This window comes from Anser cygnoides, chromosome 6, assembly GCF_040182565.1.
Source record: "Anser cygnoides isolate HZ-2024a breed goose chromosome 6, Taihu_goose_T2T_genome, whole genome shotgun sequence".
NCBI lineage: Eukaryota > Metazoa > Chordata > Aves > Anseriformes > Anatidae > Anser > Anser cygnoides.
This window is the reverse complement of record NC_089878.1, coordinates 29,776,071-29,795,187: the sequence shown is the minus strand read 5'-3', so window position 1 is coordinate 29,795,187 and position 19,117 is coordinate 29,776,071. Positions and strand designations below refer to the sequence as shown.

Sequence of the window (19,117 nt, the reverse complement as noted above, 5' to 3'; positions counted from 1 at the left end):
TCTTCAAATTACAAGCCCAATCTTCCTGCCCTCACCACTCCACTCCTACTAGCTTGTCTTGGTCCTCATCAGATGGTCTGTGCTTCTAAGGATGAGGCAGTGGTAAAGTCTGCAGTCTCTTGCTAAGAGTGCAGACTACTTTCCTAATTAATGCCAACTGTCATACTTGTTCTTGTTATGTAGGTGTCTTTCCAACAGGCACAAAGAAGTCACAAGAGATTTGCAATTACTGGTCATAGATTAAAAGTTTCATTTGCCAGCATCGTGAAAACCAGATATTACTTTGATGAACAGACATCTATTCCAACATTCACAAAACTCCTGAAAATCCAGCTGATAGCAGAGATGTACAAAAATGCAGTTCAGGGCAATTTAATTTTAGTTTTCAAAGACATGTTTGCAGCTAAGCCATAGTATGACAGTGAGAACTGATAAGGCTGTTCCAGACAGCAGGAGGTGGAGATGAGTAAACTTCTTTGCCAACTGCCAGATTGCATGTCTGACACATTGCAGATGTAAATTCAAGTAACTCAATGGGGAGACTACACTGAATTACACCCACTGAGGAGGTGCCTATGCCTTCAGGGCAAGAGGTAGTAAGAAGGAGAAAGACAAATTCCATGATATAAATTGGAACAATTTTTGTGCAAGCCTGGGAGTCTCCCTTGGTTTTTCTCTCTGAGGCAGCCCAGAAAGCAACGCTTGCTCCTTTGCCTAGGCACATTATTTTTTCCATCTTTTCCCCACATCAAAGCTGTGAAAGCTGAAGTTACTATGTAACAGCATGCACCTTTGTTGGAGAGTGAAGTCAAGGAAGAAAAAGGAAAGAGAAATCTCTTTATTGCTTCTCTGTGAAACATGATAGTGTTTAGATCCTGAAGACAAGGATTTAGGGTTTTGGTGCTACTAACTGAGATATCCTAATCACAGGTTCCTTCTCCTTGAAGGAAAGAAAAAAAAAAAAAAGACCCAACAACCCCACACACTAGACAAAGCTCAGAAATGAATTAGATCCCTTGCTTGAAGGGGAACTTTTATAGTTCTGTCAAGATCAGATATACCCCTGGAAGATGTCTTTCCATCAAACGCTCACTGCTGGGCTTGGTCCAGAGGTAAGTGGTGATATTCAGCAGAAGGGATTATGTGACATGATGCTTCCTACTGGCCTATGAATGTGGCACTGTTGTCAACACATGCATTTACATACCCACTTCTGAAGGAATATCTAAAATGTGGTTCATTAACCACAATTAAACATGATACCCTTGCTTCAGGCATCCAGAAGCCTGGGCCAAATCAAGAAACCAACCCAAAGAGTTTGATTTCCATTCTGTTGCTCTGACCCCCATATCAAACTCACTACAATTACTCCTGGGCATAAATAACAAAATTGAGAATATTCTGCAGTGAGCCCAGGAAAATGCCCTGAAGTTAATCACACACAGATCTCACCTTCAAGTTTAGGAATGGCAATTCTTTAAATCTTAGGACTCTTCAAAATATGCATGGTGCTCAGCACCACTGAGTCTCTAGGTTTTTCTACAATATAGCAGCAGTTCACTTCAAGATGAATATCAATTAACAAAATGATATTTAATGCTTTTGGGGAGAATATTCCTTTCTACTATTTAAAAATATTGAATACTCAGCTAAGAACAAGTATATTCCCCAAACCTTGTAATTTCAGGAGCTCAGACAATTTATTTTTGAGTATGTTCCAAGTCTAGCCAAACTTACAGCCTCAGGCTACTGAGAAAGTTCAGGATGAAAAATTGAAAGTGTAATTAAAAAGCATACAAAAGGAGGAAGAGAGAGAGCTAAAAATGAGAGTCTGCCACATGCAGAATGCTTGATTGTATTTTTTTCTGATTTATCAGCTGGAGCTGTGTTAAAAAGTTATGAGTCTCACATGGTCAACTGTCAGGACCACAGCAGCACTGCAGCAACTGCAAGAGAGCAAACCAGGCTGCTGGGCACCACCCCTATGCCCTTTCCCTCGAGGAATTGGTGTCATACCTATTTTCCTAGACAAATGGTGAAGGAGCTACCTATTAGGAACTGTCTTAGTATGTCTGCCAGTTGGTAAACAGCTGTAGCCCTGAAGAAGGATAGTTACATGCGATAGTCAATCTAGCAAATACTGTTACTTTATCTTCTGAAGAAGTGGGTCTGGATCTCTAAGAAGCATCCCTAGCTTTACAGAGGTACCATTAAGATGTACCTCCAGCATACAATTAGAGTGTTTCTTTCTTTGTGTGCATGACCAAACAAATATCTCACAGAAATGCATAAAAGTAAATATGTGCAGACCTGCTCTAATACTGTGGCCTTCATCCTTAAAAAATTATTTCAGAATTAATCACTGTGGTGATTAAATTTTCATAACGTGTCAAGAGTGGTGTGGGATACAGCAGACAATGACACTGAAAGTATTGATAAGACATACTTCCCTCCTTTCTTGAGCAGCGCCTGTTTTTTGTTTCCTCTTCCTGCTCTACCCTGGGTGCTAATAGTAATATTTCATTCTTTTAAAAATCTTTAGCAATACAAGCAGTTCTTGGCTAGTAATTCTGCTGCTGACAAAAGGCGTAACCCACAGCTTATAAAAATAAACTGTCTGTAAGGAATCTGATCACTGGATCCATAAACATTCAGTGCTATAGTAGCTTTGCTGGAACCAGTCATTGGGTATTTTTTAACACAACAGAAACTCCTACTGCAAGCTCCCCTTAAGGATTTCCATGGGATTTCTTCTAACCTACTAACAAATTTTAGAGTTCCTATTAATCAGAGAATCACCAGGACCATACAGACATTACAAGTAACCAGATGAAACTGTGGAGACATCCAGAAACATGCCCTTAATGGCATTCCTCTTCTCTGAATAACCAAATGCAAAATCCTGACCCCAGGAAAGGGCTGAGTAGAAGTGCCCTGAGTAGCCACTGGAGTTTTGCTACCACAAAGAGACACAAACTAATCAGACCCTCTCTGCTTTGTTGTTGCTGCCACATTAAGTCAAAGCAAAAAACTTGATCCTTTTAGCAAGAGTTTAAAATTACTTTTGCCCCAGAAACTGTTCTACCAAGCACTTTAAACATTATATTCAGGACTGTCAGATTTGGAAGAGGATACACCCTTCCTACTCAGAAACATTTTGAGTCTGGACTCTTATGCTTTCTCTTTTTAATACAGAGTTAAAACTGTAAATGAATGAAAAGAGCCATTTACCATCAGCTAAACACATCTTTACTGCTTTCCAACTAGTACTTTCCATTGCAGAAGCTTTCAGACCCTTTGTACTCATGAACTTATGCAGTGGAAACTCCCCTGCAGAGCTCTGTCCATCTCATGTCAGAGGGTAGCCACTGCACAGTGGGATCCAAGACAGTCAAAGGCTTTTCACTCTATCCTGTATTGCTAGTATACGTGCAGTTTTCTTTCTCCTTAGTTGCAAGTGCAGCCTGCACCTGCTATATAATCAATAGCAGTTAACAAGGAAAGATTTGGGATCATGGTACTTACTTGGGGTGTTCAGGAGACGTGACTTTTTGCAGTGGTAGGCTGCCTCCTGTTCGCAGTACTCTGCACTGTTTATCACAGCTTCAAGCTGCTCCATGCTACTGTTGTAGTTAAAGGACATGGTGTACGGCTTCTCCGGACCAGCTCCTTGGACTCTAGTTAGCTCTGTGTTGTTGTGCTGCACTGCAGTCCAGATCTTATCTTCTGTTAAACAAACAAACAAAAACAAAAAAAAAAGAGGATTGAGTGGGAAGTTAACAGCAAAAAAACACTTCCAACAAGCAGGGAACAAAAATCAACCCAAGTCTAACGCTTTACTGTATTAGAGACAGGATCAGACAGACCCTGGGTTCTGAAATGACGACTCTGTGATGAGGACCTGCAGGTCGACACATCCCACAGAACTTTCTCCCTAAACCAGCTTCAGCAAATTCTACAGCCTGCTGTGCCAGAGAGAAATTAAAAGCTTCCCAGGAACTTTGGGAGATCTTCCACATCTTTCGTTGCCAGCATCTGGAGAAAATTAGATGCATTTCAGCTGTCTTTGGTCCTGAGAGAAAAGACTTAATAATATGGATCAGGACGGTAACTTTCATCTTCTGCAAACACAGCCTGACCTGAGAGCACAGCCCACTGTTACAACAACAAATATGAACTGCAGCTGATAAGCTCACAAACTCACCACAAACAAAATTCTTGGCAGAAAGCTACAACTGCAAACGTGTTCTTACTGCCCAGTTACAAGTCAGAGCGCTCATTCTACTCAACTCCCAGATTTTTCTGCACATAAACTGAGCAATGCCTCACTTGGCTGATAGTATAGAACATATGACTCAGCATCTGTAGCTAACTGTACATTTTGATGCTTTTCCATGCTGTGGACCCCATTCTCATTTCTTTCATTGCATTTGCTGGCAAAGCAAAGAATTGCTCAGGTCACAGCAGAATCTAGGCTTATGCACAATCTGCACTGCAACAACCAAGCTCACAACCAGCATTGAGGTTGGCATGATAAGGAGAACATCACAATTAGAAACAATTAGCTTAGCAGGGAGGCTATTTCCCAGCAGGTTCTGGTGAGATAGCAAGGGACAAGATAACAAGGACAGCCTGAATGACCAATCTGCTGAGCTGACCCAGAGTAAAAGGCAAACTCTTTAACAAAGATTCACAGGACTGAGCCCAGCACATGCTCCATGATGTTATTTAGAGACACATCCACTAAATTCCTCTTTTATCAAAGACCATGCTCACCCAGGGATGATACAAGATACTGACAAGGCAAAAATAAAGGAAAGGAAATTTGATCTTAAAAATTGTGCATTGAAATATTCAGATGTTTTTACTCCCAGATAACCTAGGCTGAATTCTTGCACAGCACTAGCTTTACAGTTACTCCCGGATACGCTGGCACAGAGCCCAGCAGCTTTGTGGCCACTGTAATGAGTTGCAGTTGACCTATTTTTCCCTTGAGCTACAAATATCCCACAGATGACTTCGATAGAACTCTATTAGGCATGTATAAACCCTAAATGGACCATCTTTGCAAAGACACATAAGTTAATGGATTGTCATTATGGAGGCATTCAGATGACAGGCAAGTAACAACAAACATCTGGAAACCATATAAACACGTCTGGTCCAAGTTAGAGAGAAACCACTCTCTGAGTAATTTACAGCATAATCTTGAACTTCAGAAACTGTAAGGACAGTTTACACCCAGCAACCCATAGATTACTCACAACTCTCATCATTTCTGGGACCATGAACAGAAGCAGTTTTCTTATAGATCTATAATTCTGTGATTCTTACTGAGTTCAGGATGCTGCTTATAGATCCTTTGAGTTGGAGCTCAATGAAACACGGGTGCAATGTGCGACACATAAAAGTTAGATTAAAATCACGAGAAATATTGCAAATTTATTGCTTCTAAAACTTGCTTCAGTGCTTGTAAACAGTCAATGCTGTAGCACAATATAAAACCTTACACAGTCCTGCACAGTATATTGCTTCCACCACAATATAATTCAATGACTTCATAACACACCTCATACATCCAGAAGTAGTGATTCTTATCACCCAGTCTGTGTTTTTTTGTTGTTGTTGTTTGTTTTGTTTTTTTGTTTTCCTGCAAGGATTGACATGAACAGAGAGGATTTTTCAGAAACAGATGAGGGTGAACTCACTTCCTCTCACTGAAGCTGATGGAAGTTTAAGCCCTGCCTTCACTGAAAAACCTATATTACCATTGAAAGACAACGAACGCTAAATTGATGATATTACAGGAAAGATGTAAATACAAGAGAATGGAATGAACTGTTTTCTGGAAATTCCAGGTGGGCAGTCTTAAATTCTTCCACTGAACATCAGTAACACACTTTTGAGGAACTGTAATAAAATCAATGCTCATACTAGCGGCTATATTGCTGCTCAGGAAGTACGACAGCCTATAACACTAGAGTTACAACGTGGTTAACACTGCCATGTTTTCCAGACTTTTTACTTGTACACCAGAAAAGGTGTTGTGTGGTTACCTGAAAAGCCAAAAGCATAATGATCTGATAATTTACAAGCAATAAAGGACTATTTAGGAAAAAAAAAAAGGGGGGGGGGGAAGGGGGGGACTCTAAAAAGTATCAAAGCATGAAACAGTCTTCTCAAGCAGTGTTGGAAATATAATCAATTAGCATGTTTGAAATGAGGCTGGACAAAGCACTGTAACGGACAACCACTCATTGACAAGCATATCAAACAGACAGTGCGACCAGTCTCTCTCTTATCTGCCTCTGTGATTGTTCATTTATTTCCAATGGTATTGTTGTCATTACAACTGCACTCAGCTGTGCCCCTGCAGTCTGAACTTTGACTTTCAAAGACTGCTTTTCTCCACAGGATCTTGTCGAAATAAGAAGTAAACTACAGATTCTCACTACAGATTCTCCATCCTCTAGTTTGTGAGGGGAAAGGGAAAACAAATCAAACTTCTGTCTACTGAATGTAATTGTGATTTAGGATGTAAATCAGAACAGAGAGGAATAAAAAGTAGTAGCAGAAAGGAAAAATGTCACAGTTTTATTTCAGATGTTTCCTAACCTACACATGCCTGATTTATTATATTTATTAGTTTTGTAGGTTAGGTCTGTGTTTTGCTGGTCACTTCAAAGGTTCCCTGTATGCTCTGCGTTTGAGCTATAGGTAACTAACAGCACAACTTCTCAAAAAATATATATATTTGGCTCACTGGTCTAGTTAAAAGAAAGTCACAACCACCAGTAAGCACACATCTTGGACAGTAAAAGCTACCTCCATTCAAAAGTTAATTTATCTTGCCTGCATACACTTGGTGTAGAAAGAACACACAAAATTACATCTTCCACTACTTTTTCTTTTTTTTTTTTCCTCCTGTTTTTAACCACCCAAAAGGCAATGAAAGAGGCTTAAAAAACTTGAGAGTCTGAAAGAAAGCCTTCATACTGGAGGGGTGACCCAACACACCACAGATGTTTGACAAAAGATCTGTTGACAGCAATGTTAGAGGAGGGAAAGGAAGAGGGATGCATTCAGCTACCTCAGACATGCTTCCTCCCACTTCCCAGGGAAAGAAAAAGTACTTCCATCTTACAAAGGGGGATGAGAGATGTAGAGGGACTAGTTAACGTACACAGAGTCACACACAACCTGCTAGAAGAATAAGGATTTGCATTCACATCACAGTAAAAACAGAGAATTTCTTCTTTCAAAAGGCCACTTATTGGTTTAAATGCAGCAAATGAGCCTGAAAATTATTTACACTTTAGTGTGTTTTGGGATCGAGTGGGAGAGCCAGCACTGCTCCCTGCTGCATCTCAGCCAACTGAGAAAGGAACAACAAAGCACTGGAGGGCAGTAAATTCTTGAACCATTTCAAGACAACAGCAAGACCACGTTCACCTGCTTCCAAAGATCAGAAGGCAACCTTTCTTCTGAAGACCCTCACCACTTAGGTCAATTCTCAGGCTTTAGTCCGGTACCATTTTCTCCACGTCACACCTGGCAGCATATGGGAAAAGACCATTCTATTTTCTCAAACTCATATCTGCAAATACCTACAAGGCTGATATGAATATCTCATATCTGCAAGGCTGCTGCCATGACAGAGTTGTCTGCCTCATAAGGAGGGTAAGGAATTCTCCTCCTACAGCTACAGTCACTGTGTACTCCGAAGCCTACAGACAATTATCTGAGAGCTTGCATTTCAGGCATGCTTCAGGACCCACGCAAGTCAGGTAGCTGCAATCTGTATATGCACACAGATCACTTCAGTTAGAAAGAGGTCTAAAAGCTGTCTGCAACTTACCTCCATGATTTGCAGACCTCTGCAAAGATTATGCCTGTGCCATTTGAAAATTGGTCTCCAAACAACATTCCTATTTCACTCTATGAGGATTGTTTTTTTGTGTGTGTGGTTGTGTTTTTTTTTTTTAAATCTTTACTTTTTTTTTTGCTTTCGTTTTCATTATATTTTTAGAAAGTGACATGGATGCAAACCAAATTGAGTGTCACTAGCTCCTTCTAGCCATTTCAATGTCTGGAAGCTGCTAATCCAAGTAGATAAGGCTCTCTTTTCTTTATTTCAACAAAGAGGTTATCATTATCTTTTCCTGTTTGTCCATATTACATGTTTTTTTCTTCGTTTACTCAGCTTAATGAGCTCTCCCTGCACTTGTGAATTTACAATGAGAATGAAAAAGCTGTTCTCCAGGCAAAGGTCACTGTTTATTTTTACTTTCTATTATTCCACCTTATTATTTTATTACTTTCTCAGCTTGGTAAAATTCTGAACCACATACAAGCTGAAAGTCATTCAAAACCCAGTAGGAGAGTGCAGCCACACCTTCTACTGTGTAACCTGGAATAGTTAAATGCAGCCTTGAAAAGCAGATTTCCTAAATGCTTGTTAAATTGTTCCGTAATTCAAAGGTGACAATGCTTTAATTTCAGGGTAATGCTACAGCTTTATGACTTTGCAGTTTTATTTAATGGACCAATTTACCAGGATATTACGCTGCCTGTATTCGGTCCTAGGAGATGTTTTTACAGCGTGGGACTGCAATGCATTCAGCACATTTCAGACCCTCTGCTTAGTCTCACCCATAGTTCTGTCATCTTGCTGGAAGCCTCCAAGTTGCTTTTGACGGCACACAAATTAAATTGTGGGAAATTAGAGCAGCTGGAAAACTGGCTTTCAATGAGTTCTGTATTGTCTAATTCTCGTTTTTATTCTTCAACTTGAAATATCTCTGTGGAGCACATTTCACCCATACAAACTGCATCACTCCTTTGTGATTTAGGAGGTTTGTCACCAAACAAGATTATTCAGACTGATTAAATTGCCAACAAGCCAAACATACGGTAAATGCTACATGAGAGAGAGAGAAATTGCTCTGAGAGCTCATACGATGCATTTGTTTCATGGCGCTCTACATTGAATACCAAATATTGTCCTGAAAGCTGTACCTATAATTACAGGAGTAACTACACAAAAGACAGACTCTCCTCCTTTGACACTGCATTGTTTTAAGCTGCAGTGACAGTTTAGCCCAACCACTCTACTATACCCCTTGAAGAATACGAAAAGACAATTTCTTAAAGCAAAAAGCTGTAATTCACTAACTCCAAGGAGTAGTCTGCTAGGAAATCCACCCATCATTTTTTTTTTCCTATCTCCCATTTTCTTTTCTGCTGGCTGACCCAGAAACGTGTGCTTTTGCAGCTTGTTTCATGCTCATCAGTTTCCTCCTCGTTTCCAAGTCAGCTGCTTCCAGCCAGTGCACAAGCACCGCGATGCATTTCCATGGAAACTATTCTGGGGCAGTTCCCGTCTCCCAGCCCTGCGTGCAGCCCACTCTGTGACAGTGCTGGCAGACTGTACCTGCAGGTGCATGTTCCCCAGGGATGTCTACACCCAGGAGAGCTGCCAACCCTTAAATCCCTCCCAGCAGTCAGTAGGCAGCACCTGGAAGGTACAAGGGTTGCAGTGACACCCCTGGCTCCACAGACATGCAGCCCCAGCAAAAAGGGAAGAGCTGGGCTCCAAACTCCCTTCTGTCCCCAGGCATGATGTTTGCTCACTCTGAGCCCAAGGTTCAAGGGGTGTCTGTCAGCAAAATGATCATGGTAGGTGGCTCTGATGGATGAGAGCAAGACACCTCTTCTGCGACCCCTTGCACCCTCATCTCCCCTGTTATGCTGAAGCTCAGAGATGACAAACCATTACCCTGCCAGCCCACTGCTTGCTGACCCTACATTTATGTATTTCCTGTAATGCAGGGTATCTGCAAGCAGTAAGAAACATTTTTGTTCATAGAATCATAGAATATTCGAAAAAACAAAGAGGCAGTCACTGAACTACCTCTTAGAGCAAAATGGACACTTCTGCCCTGCGCTCACACTCAGCGCAATGGTGACAAAGCTCCTTCATCCCAGGTGAGTTTTGAGAGCCTCAACATATGACCTTCTGCTCTCATACGTTGCAACATATGCCTTATGATGGCTCAGGTACCTGCACGAGTCTAGCAGACAAGAAGGGGAGCCCACAGGGGATCTGCTGTGCTTCTGGAGCAGCACCAGGAGGCTGGGCAGGACATCTGAAATTTTCCGACAGGGCACTAGGCACTTGTACCTGGTGCAAACAGATCCCACACTTGTGAGACTGCTGGAGTAACTTTTAGGGAGCCACAGCCCACCTCTAGCTTCTGAGCACTGTGAATGTGGGAGAAGATCGATTAAGCTGCAGTAGTCCTTGGTTAAAGGTTACAGGAAAAAGTCTGTTACATTCTTCTGTAATAAAATTTCCTTGGGGGGCCTTCTACATGTGTGAGGGTGAAGAAGGCCTGTGGGACATCTGATGTAAAGCTCATCAGAAACACAGCGCTTGCTGAAAACAGCAAAACAGCTGTTGACAGCACAATGCCTTTGACATAATATAAACATTAAATGTTTATTTCCTTTTATGAAGTTCTGGAATACTTAATGAAAATTCGAAGCAAATGTATAAATTGTCACAGCTACGTTGTGCCAAAAGACCTGCAGTGTTTGAGGGGATAAACTGTTAAAAAAAACCTGTCTTTAATCTAAGGAGTAGTAAATAATTTGTAAAGGATTCCCATTCATCGTCTTCCCCCACTGATGAAGTCAATCATAATTATAGACAGTAAGCTGCAAGGTACATTCATAAACAAACAAATAAGAATGCAAAGAAAGCAACCAATAAACCAAAACAAATAAACAAAACGCTCTAAAAACTTCCTGCACAACTTCAAATCTGTATCTGACTCATTTTTGACAACCTAAGGGAGTTTCACCACTGAAGTTCTCAGCCCACAGTTACATAGTTGCAGGTAATAAAACCAGAATTAAGGGCATGACCTTCTCCTCTTCTCTGTTATTGCTTGAGCCTAACTGGTGTTAGCCCTCCTTTTAACTGGAGATTTAGAGTGATTTTTGTATCAGTGTAATTGTTATAAAAAGTAGAAAGAGATAATGATTTATTATGGAAAAATAGATTAATAATTTATATGCAGATGATCTGAGATTTCTGTGTGCAAAGGGGGGATGCCAGGAACGGTAATGCCATCAGTCCCATAATTACATTGGGAGCATCAACAACGATCCCTGCAGCAAAGATTGATGTCTGGCCAGCTCACCTTTGCATTCTTACTCCAGTCTGTTGCTTGTTCACAGTAAAGCGGAACTTCTACAATATTTTCCTCAAATAGCTGATCAAATATCCTACTATAAGTGGGACTATTGAGACACCTAAAGTATTTAGGCACTTCAGCTACAAGCATATCTTGCATCTTCCTGAATTCAGCCCTGTTTGTTTACATACCATGGAATATGTACTACACAGAAGAACAAAACCTTGATCATTGTTAGCTGAATGAAAGAAAAAGAAAAAACGGCTAGAGGCAATTTTATAAAGAATTGCAAGTATAGCTCTGGTAATCTCTTTTATGTATTTTTAGAATCCTATACTATATATCCAAGATTTAAGAACAGCTTGCCAATAGTATTCTGAGACAGAAAAAATAGTGTTTTACTTTTCTTGCATGAGAAAAATAGGCAATAATTGCATTTTGAGAGGAGTATGTAAAACAAGAAAAGATTTTTTGTTCATTAATTTTGTTTGTTTTTTCATTATGGCAGTTTCAAAAAACAGATCTTGGACTAGCAGCAAGAGCTGGAATAAGGACTAATCTCTCCCAAATCGGCACCTCTGGAGGGAAAAAAAAAAGCCATATGAAGACTGGACAAATATCTGGCCAAGATAAAATTAAGCATTGATCTTATCGCAGTAATTTCTAAGCACTATTGATTTGATAGTCCAGGGTCTTCCTATGGTAAAACAGCATCAGTAAAGAAATACAGCAACAAAATGACTCTGTATTGTAAGCAAATCTTTCAAACATCAAGAGTAAAATTTATACCAGAGGAGATGAGGAGACTCCACAAAGATGAGGACATCAATAGATTTCTAAGCAACGAGAGAAAAAGAATGAGCCTCACAACAATAGAGACTTGCAGAAGAGCGGTTGAGATGGTCCATTAGCCATTTTCTTCTATCAACTGTTATCAGCCACTTCAGTAGGAAGTGAGAATTTGTTTGGGCTAATTATCAAACAATCAGCCTACAGGAAAAAAAAAATATTTCCCAGCCTTGGTGGTTGCTTATTATCCCAAAACATGACAGGATACACCCTCTATGTACCTTACTCCAAAAAAATGTCTAAAGGACCATGCATGGATGACTGGAGAACCCAGCTAATGCCAGAGCTAGTTCACATTCCCATGCAGATGGCCCTGGAACCACACTAGCTATGTTCCCCCAGTAATGAACATAATTAATAATCCCTGCGTGGATCCACACAAACATATTGTTTTTTATATCATCCACCTACATATGCTCATGGTTTGGGTGCATAAACCCAAACATGCATTTCTGATGTGGATTCCTTTTTGTTTATTATAATTGATTAATTTCCCTGTGAAAAGTGACTTTGCTTTGGGTGTAATGAGAATATAGGTTGAAGAAAACATTATGTTAATAAGGGGCTGTCTTTTTTTTTTTTTTTAACCCAGTTTTGAGTTTGTCGTCTTTCATTGTCATTGAACCGTCCCTTTATTCCTATTGTAAGAAAATGCTAATGAACATCACTTCTGTCAATGATGTTCATTCACTTTGGGTTTTCCTAATCTAAATAGCCATGGATTATTTACTTTTAGCCTCTCTTTGTACAGATATCTTTCTATGCCTTTAATTAGTTACATTAGCACTCCTGACTACCTCCTATTTCAACAAGATATTTTACTTTTACTTGAAATAAACAGCCTTCAAGACAAGATCCTTCTGAAGTGCTTCACATACTCTTTCCTATTCTTGACCAATTTAAATAATAGCATGTCATCTACAATGTTTGTCACTTTGCTTTTTCAGCTACTTCTCCAGACAATGAATAAATATATTTCTCCACTCTGGTATCAGCAGATATCTTGTGACACTCTACTGTTAAATTTCTTACCAGGCTGCTTTTTCTCCCTGCAAAAATTTCCTTTCCCTTATTTCTCTCTCCTTGTCTGTGTCTTATTGTCCAGTTCCCTCTCAACACACAAACTTATAATTCTGTGCTTTCTTCAGAATTTTTATTCAACAGTAGGCTGTTAAAGTTGTCTGTCAACACAGAAATCACTGGGACCATAGACATAATAAATTAACTCCTAATGTTGATACTTCCCATATCCACATCACATATTGGATGCCTATGACCAGACACCAATATGTGAGAAAGAAGGTGTTAATCTGACCTGGTTAATAACTGGCAAGGCAATTGAACATTAACCTGTTCAATTAATCAGATAAAAATTAGAAACAACTTTAACCAAATGTAAGTGAACATTAAGGAACAACACTTCTCTAGATGCAATGATGCTGCTCATTTCTGATAATCTGACTCCTTTTTTGAATTCATCTTTCACAAATGCAAGGCACTGCAATTCCCACAAGTCATTAGCTCATTGCACCTCTACTTTAAAAAGCACTAAATGAGTCATTTCCCCAGATTTTCCCTTCCACCTCTAAATTCTTCAGCCTAAACACATTTTGGGCACAAAGAGATTACCTCTTCTTCAACTGCATATGAAAAGAAGATCTGCCAGCCTGAGCAAAACCAAAGCTTCATTTAACCCAGGAGCCAGCCTCTACCTCAAAGGAGAACAGATACTCAGGGAAGCGAGGAAAGGCAAAAGGTTTTTCTGAAATTCATTCCCAGTGAGCTTTGCCTCACAGCTGCCTGAGATGGGAGTGCAATTAAACTTCCGCATTTAATAGCACCTTCTGAATCTATCAGACAAGAGTCTTTTTATTTTCCAGCCTGTTTTTTTCCGCTCTGTTGATACACTGGACTCCATGGCGTCCTGTGATAATAAGTTTCAAACTGAATTATTCATTGCATCAAGAAAAACAAAACCAAAAATAACTACTGGAATCCTGCTACCCGATAACTTAACAGTCCCTCAGCTCCCATATTAAGAGAAAAAAATTATTGCCTTTTTGATTTCTCTCTGCCACGTATGATCTCCATGCTTTCCTGCAACAGTTCCCTTCATCATCTCATCAATCCATTTAGTATGTCCACACATGGAAGCCATCCATACTTCTTGACCATCTACATGTTTCCATTTACAATAGGTGTGGTATGCATTTATTTCACTGGACAATGTTGTCTGTTTTTGCTCTATTCCTTCCATAATATAACAACATAGAAGTTTTTTTTGTTTGTTTTAAACTTTCCTTGAATATTGATTCTTTCTGAAAAACTGTGCAGAAGAATAACCTGAGAGTAACAGCAAAATTCAGAATCTATTCCTGTGCACATAAATTAAAAGTTATTTTTCCCAAATACTTTGCACTTAATTTATTACTGTAAACATCCAATTATTATCAGCATAATAATACGTTCCCAAAGAACATTAAGAAGAAGCTCTTGTGATTAAGGCACCCAAATCATATTTAGATGATACAGAAACATAGAATGGCTCAGGTTGGAGGGACCTGAAATACCATCTCATTCCAATCCCCTGCCATGGGAAGGGATGTCACCCACTGGATCAGATTGCCCAGAGCCCCATCCAACCTGGAATTGAACGCCTCCAGGGATTGGGAATCCACAACTTCTCTGGGCAACATAACCCAATTGTACATCAAACTCTCCTGATAATTACAAAATAATAATTTCTCTCTGTGCCTCAGTCCTCCTTCACACAATAGGAAGAACAGAGATGCCTTTGACAAATGACCTTCCCCTTCCTCAAATGAGACATCTGGGGGAAAGAAGAAATGCAAAAAAGAAAAGTTTTCCAGGCTAGCAGGTTTTGTCAGTTTTCCCCACCTCCAGTTTTCTCATAACCAAAATAAAATAAGAATGTCAGCAAGTTCATTACAGACAGAGAGAAAATCTGCTTTCTGGATTTCTGCCAAATAAAATTCATTTGAGGAAAGCAGACACTTTCTGCAAGGAGTTTGTCAAAAATTCTACTTCTTGAACAGAGATAAAAAGCACTGACAATGTTTTGATCACACATATTTATACAATAAATAATAAAAATGAGCACATTTCCCATACTGAAGATCAAGGAAGGATATTCAGACAGAAAGGTGAAACTGTTTCAGTTCTTACTAAATTCAGCAACAGTGAAGGAGACATTTTATTAAATATTTGTTACACTTGAATAAAAAACATGCTTAATAATGAACTGGTGTGCATTTAATTAACATAATGATTGCCCAATTAAATCAAAATGAAAATTTAATTTGAGGCACTTTAAGTACAAGGAGATTAAGGAGAAAATATGAATATCCTGAGTCCTTTGTTTTCTGGACTAAGCTTGGAGGTGATATGTGGCAAAGTAGCTCTGCCAGAGTTAACACTTTAGAAAGGGTAATAAAATTTTATTTCACCCATACAAAACAAAAACAAAAAAATCAAACATGAGACAACGGAGGAAATTTCCTCTACATTTCAAAAACAAAAAGCAGAACGGAGGTTCGACCATATTTCCAACTCCAAATATGGACTGTATTGTAATCTTTCCTCATATCTTTGCATGACAACCCTATAAACAAAACAGAGCTAGCTTATTAAGGAGGAGAATTTGCTAGATGGGAATTCTCATTTTAAAAACTTTTATTTTAGAAGTACAGAACTGTAAGTTTGAGGGACCTCAACCACTAGGTCACCCTTCCAGGCTCTTGCTCTTCTACCTGTCTCTGTGGTGACCCTCCCCCTCAGAGCATCTCATCTACATGTGTACCCAGATAGATTAAGGCATTATCTGGAGCATTAAAGGCCACACACTTGTAAGAAGGAAAGTACTACTACTTAGAATGGGAGGGTTAACAGCCAGCTCAGTGTACGGAACATAGTACTCATTCCCAGTTTATTAGGCAACGACCTTCTTGGCCTAATTGTGAATAAGGTTCTGCTTTTTGTGGCTGTGAACATCCTGTTTTGAGACACGTAGAGCCAGCTGAATGTCAGGAGAGGTCACGGGCAGCTCCTTCCCTGCAGTATCCTGACAATAATCTCATGTTACAATGAGAAATAACATCTTTCTTTTGTGTAAAGACAACCTGTTTATTTTTGTACTGATTAAAGGTCTTGTCTCTATCATCTCTTTTACAGATGCACAGTTTTATTTTAAGATCTGGCCCTCTGCTTTCAGCTGAACCGATACCCTAATCTGGAAAGCAAATGTGTAATCCTGTGTAATGGATCTATTTCTGCAGCATTTGATTTGAATCCCACCTCTAGTGTTCTAGTAAAGCAGAGAAGTTATTCAGTAATGAAAAAGATTGAATTCTAAGTTTCCAAATCTTCAGTAAAAAATAGTCATCTCATTAAGTTATGATATTATGAAAAAACATATCAGCAATGTCCTTTACCAGTGCAAATAACGTTGTTAATTAATACCATTTAGCAACATGACAAAGTGATCTCTACAAAGTGATCTCTTTAAGCTTAAGGTTTAGAAATCACTTTTACTTGGATCCTATTTAAGGTAACGCTTCAGAGTCAAACCTCAGTTACTACCAATGCTCTGCTTTTCCCCATTACTGAAAGAACCACGTTTCTGGTGTCTTCTTAGTAAATGCAACAATAAACACATTAATAGCATTATAGCCAATATCAAGCACCAATGATAGAGTTAGGTCATTACCTGTTATATTGCAAAAAACCTGAAGTGGTCCAAGTGGTCCACTTCCATCAGAATCGATGTAGAAGAAACCTGACGTCCTCCCTTGATGTCGGTAAGCCTCACATGATTGTTCGTAGATAGCTTAAAAAGAGATACAGAGAAATTGTATCATATAAACAAGCAGAAAATATATTACACATAAGAACACTGCTTTATTCACTATCGTAACATAAACTTTTGGTTCACTCCTGACTAATGTGATAGAGTTTCCTGCATTTGGTCCTCAGCACATGCTCAAAATTAGGCATGTATTTTACTAGTTTATTGAATTTAAGTATATGCTGGCTTTAAAAACATGGGTATAGGTCTTATTTTGGATTAAACTATGTAAATACTTAAGGAAACAGATATGAACTTTCAAACATGCCCCCATACAGTTAGGGGAGTGATACATGTGAACATCCATGTAATGATATTTCAAAGATATACATACAAATATACATGATTTACTGCCTGGGCAAATGTTTAAGTCTCATCAACATAGAAGACACATTTCTGTCAGTCCCTAGCTTCCCTTTATCACTGTCTACTATTCCAAATGAAAATAAGCCATTATCCCCTAGCAGAAAAGCTCAAGCTCAGATATGGTCTCCATCCTGGGTGACGTCTTTATGCTTTAGAGCTATTTTTATACAACCAACTCTTCCTCTCTGCTTATCAATATTCTTCTTTTGGAGGATTAGTGCCTAAGAAAATCCATGTGATTAATAAACAAGCACAGCAGGTTGGTAACAGCAGTAAGTGAAGGAAAATTTTCCACAGGTCAGTGCAATTCCTTGTATTTGCGTCATATTTTCAGGTAAGATACTGTAACTGTCACTTCACACGGGGCAGAGAAGGAAACCCCTTCACAGAGGGGAGTTATGAGGTATCAGAAAGTCATTGGTATGATCCTGGATCTTGAACAGGAGTGACCTTAAATCCCACTGCAGGAGGACTGATTGTTTCCCCAATTTAAACCGCTACCTGATTATACTGACGAGGCTATTATCCGTAACAGATTATGATTGTTCAACTAGTTGTTAACAAATACAATAAAAATCACAAACTGACTTAGCAGATAGATCAGGACTTCCTTTTTTCTTCCTGTAAGACAGAGTTATTTAGATGACACTGTAGTGGAAATGCAAGCAAAGAGAATAACCCATGCTCTTTCACTAAGCTTTTGAGTGCTACCAGCAGAAAAGCACACAGCATATTTGGGCATTATCTTTGGCTGTTGCAAGGTCAAATCTATCACTTTTCTTAGCCCTTAATTTTATGAGCACATTTTAACCACTATTTGCACATTCATACACCATTATACAGCAAATACAGGACTTACACAGACTGGGAGATACCCAGGGGAACTTGTGAATATCCCATTTGTTAGCCATTGCATATCTTTTCCCAAGCCCCCTCAATTCTTCAGGCATCAGAGCAGTACAGTTAAATTTGATATAGCACAGTATTTGCTGAGTCAAGGTCATAAATACAACTGCAAAGTTCCCAGTGCCTTTCATCCAGAAGAATCACAAGGAGATCTGCATACTGAACATAGGCAGAGCACTTTCTCACCACTTTTTAATTGCAGTCCAACCCTCTCCTGCAGGAGGCAGCTATTGTTCTGCACCAGCAGGAGTAATTCCCCTTTCCCATCGTTGTGCATGCACAAACTAGCATACCTCCATTCCCCAGTTTCCCTAAAAGAAGTTTACCTGATGAAACAAGTTTCAGAAAGACTTAAATGGCCAGCCTGAAGTAGACTTGTTTGACTATTGTCTTGTCTTTCTCATTCTGAAAAAAGCTCTGCGAGAGACGATCACTCACATTTTAATAATATTTGGAGTTCACTCTTGCCAACAAAATAGAACCACCATTCTAGGGTATTTCTATCACCACCCTATAAAATAAGATTGTCACTAAATGAATCAGACACTTGTATCACCAGCTGAAATATGTTTTTGCCCTGTACACCTCTATCCTGACCAGAGATCTTTTGCTGGCAGAACACCTCTAAGTGCTAAATATGCATAGCATTACCCTTCCCAGAGTTAAGGAGATGCTTAAGGTACTCAGCACCTGGTAAGATAGTGCTTTAATTAATACCTGTCCTATCATAACCAGGATAAAGAAAGCTTCTTCCTCAGAGTCATTAACCTGATGTAAAGAGAACTATAGGAGCCTATGAGATCTGTAAATTCCCACTCTGAAAGATGGTCAAGAATACAAACCAAATACAAATAAAATTAAATCTCCAAGCCAGAACCTTTTATTCCAGTATTCACAACTGGAGGAGCAAACAGGGAGTCCCTCAGTTGCC

The 19,117-nt window shown here is 39.3% G+C and overlaps 1 protein-coding gene across 3 annotated transcripts in view; it reads right to left on the bottom strand.

Annotated features, from left to right (window-relative positions):
* CNTNAP5 (contactin associated protein family member 5) overlaps window positions 1-19,117 on the bottom strand; it is a 285,697-nt gene that overhangs the window by 79,718 nt on the left and 186,862 nt on the right. For all 3 annotated transcript variants that reach the window (XM_048050395.2, XM_048050396.2, XM_013178329.3), the window contains 2 exons: window positions 16,777-16,896; window positions 3,526-3,726 (listed from right to left, as the gene is read on the bottom strand). In XM_048050395.2, coding sequence (XP_047906352.2) covers window positions 3,526-3,726; window positions 16,777-16,896 — 321 coding nt within the window. The remainder of the gene's footprint in view (window positions 1-3,525; window positions 3,727-16,776; window positions 16,897-19,117) is intronic.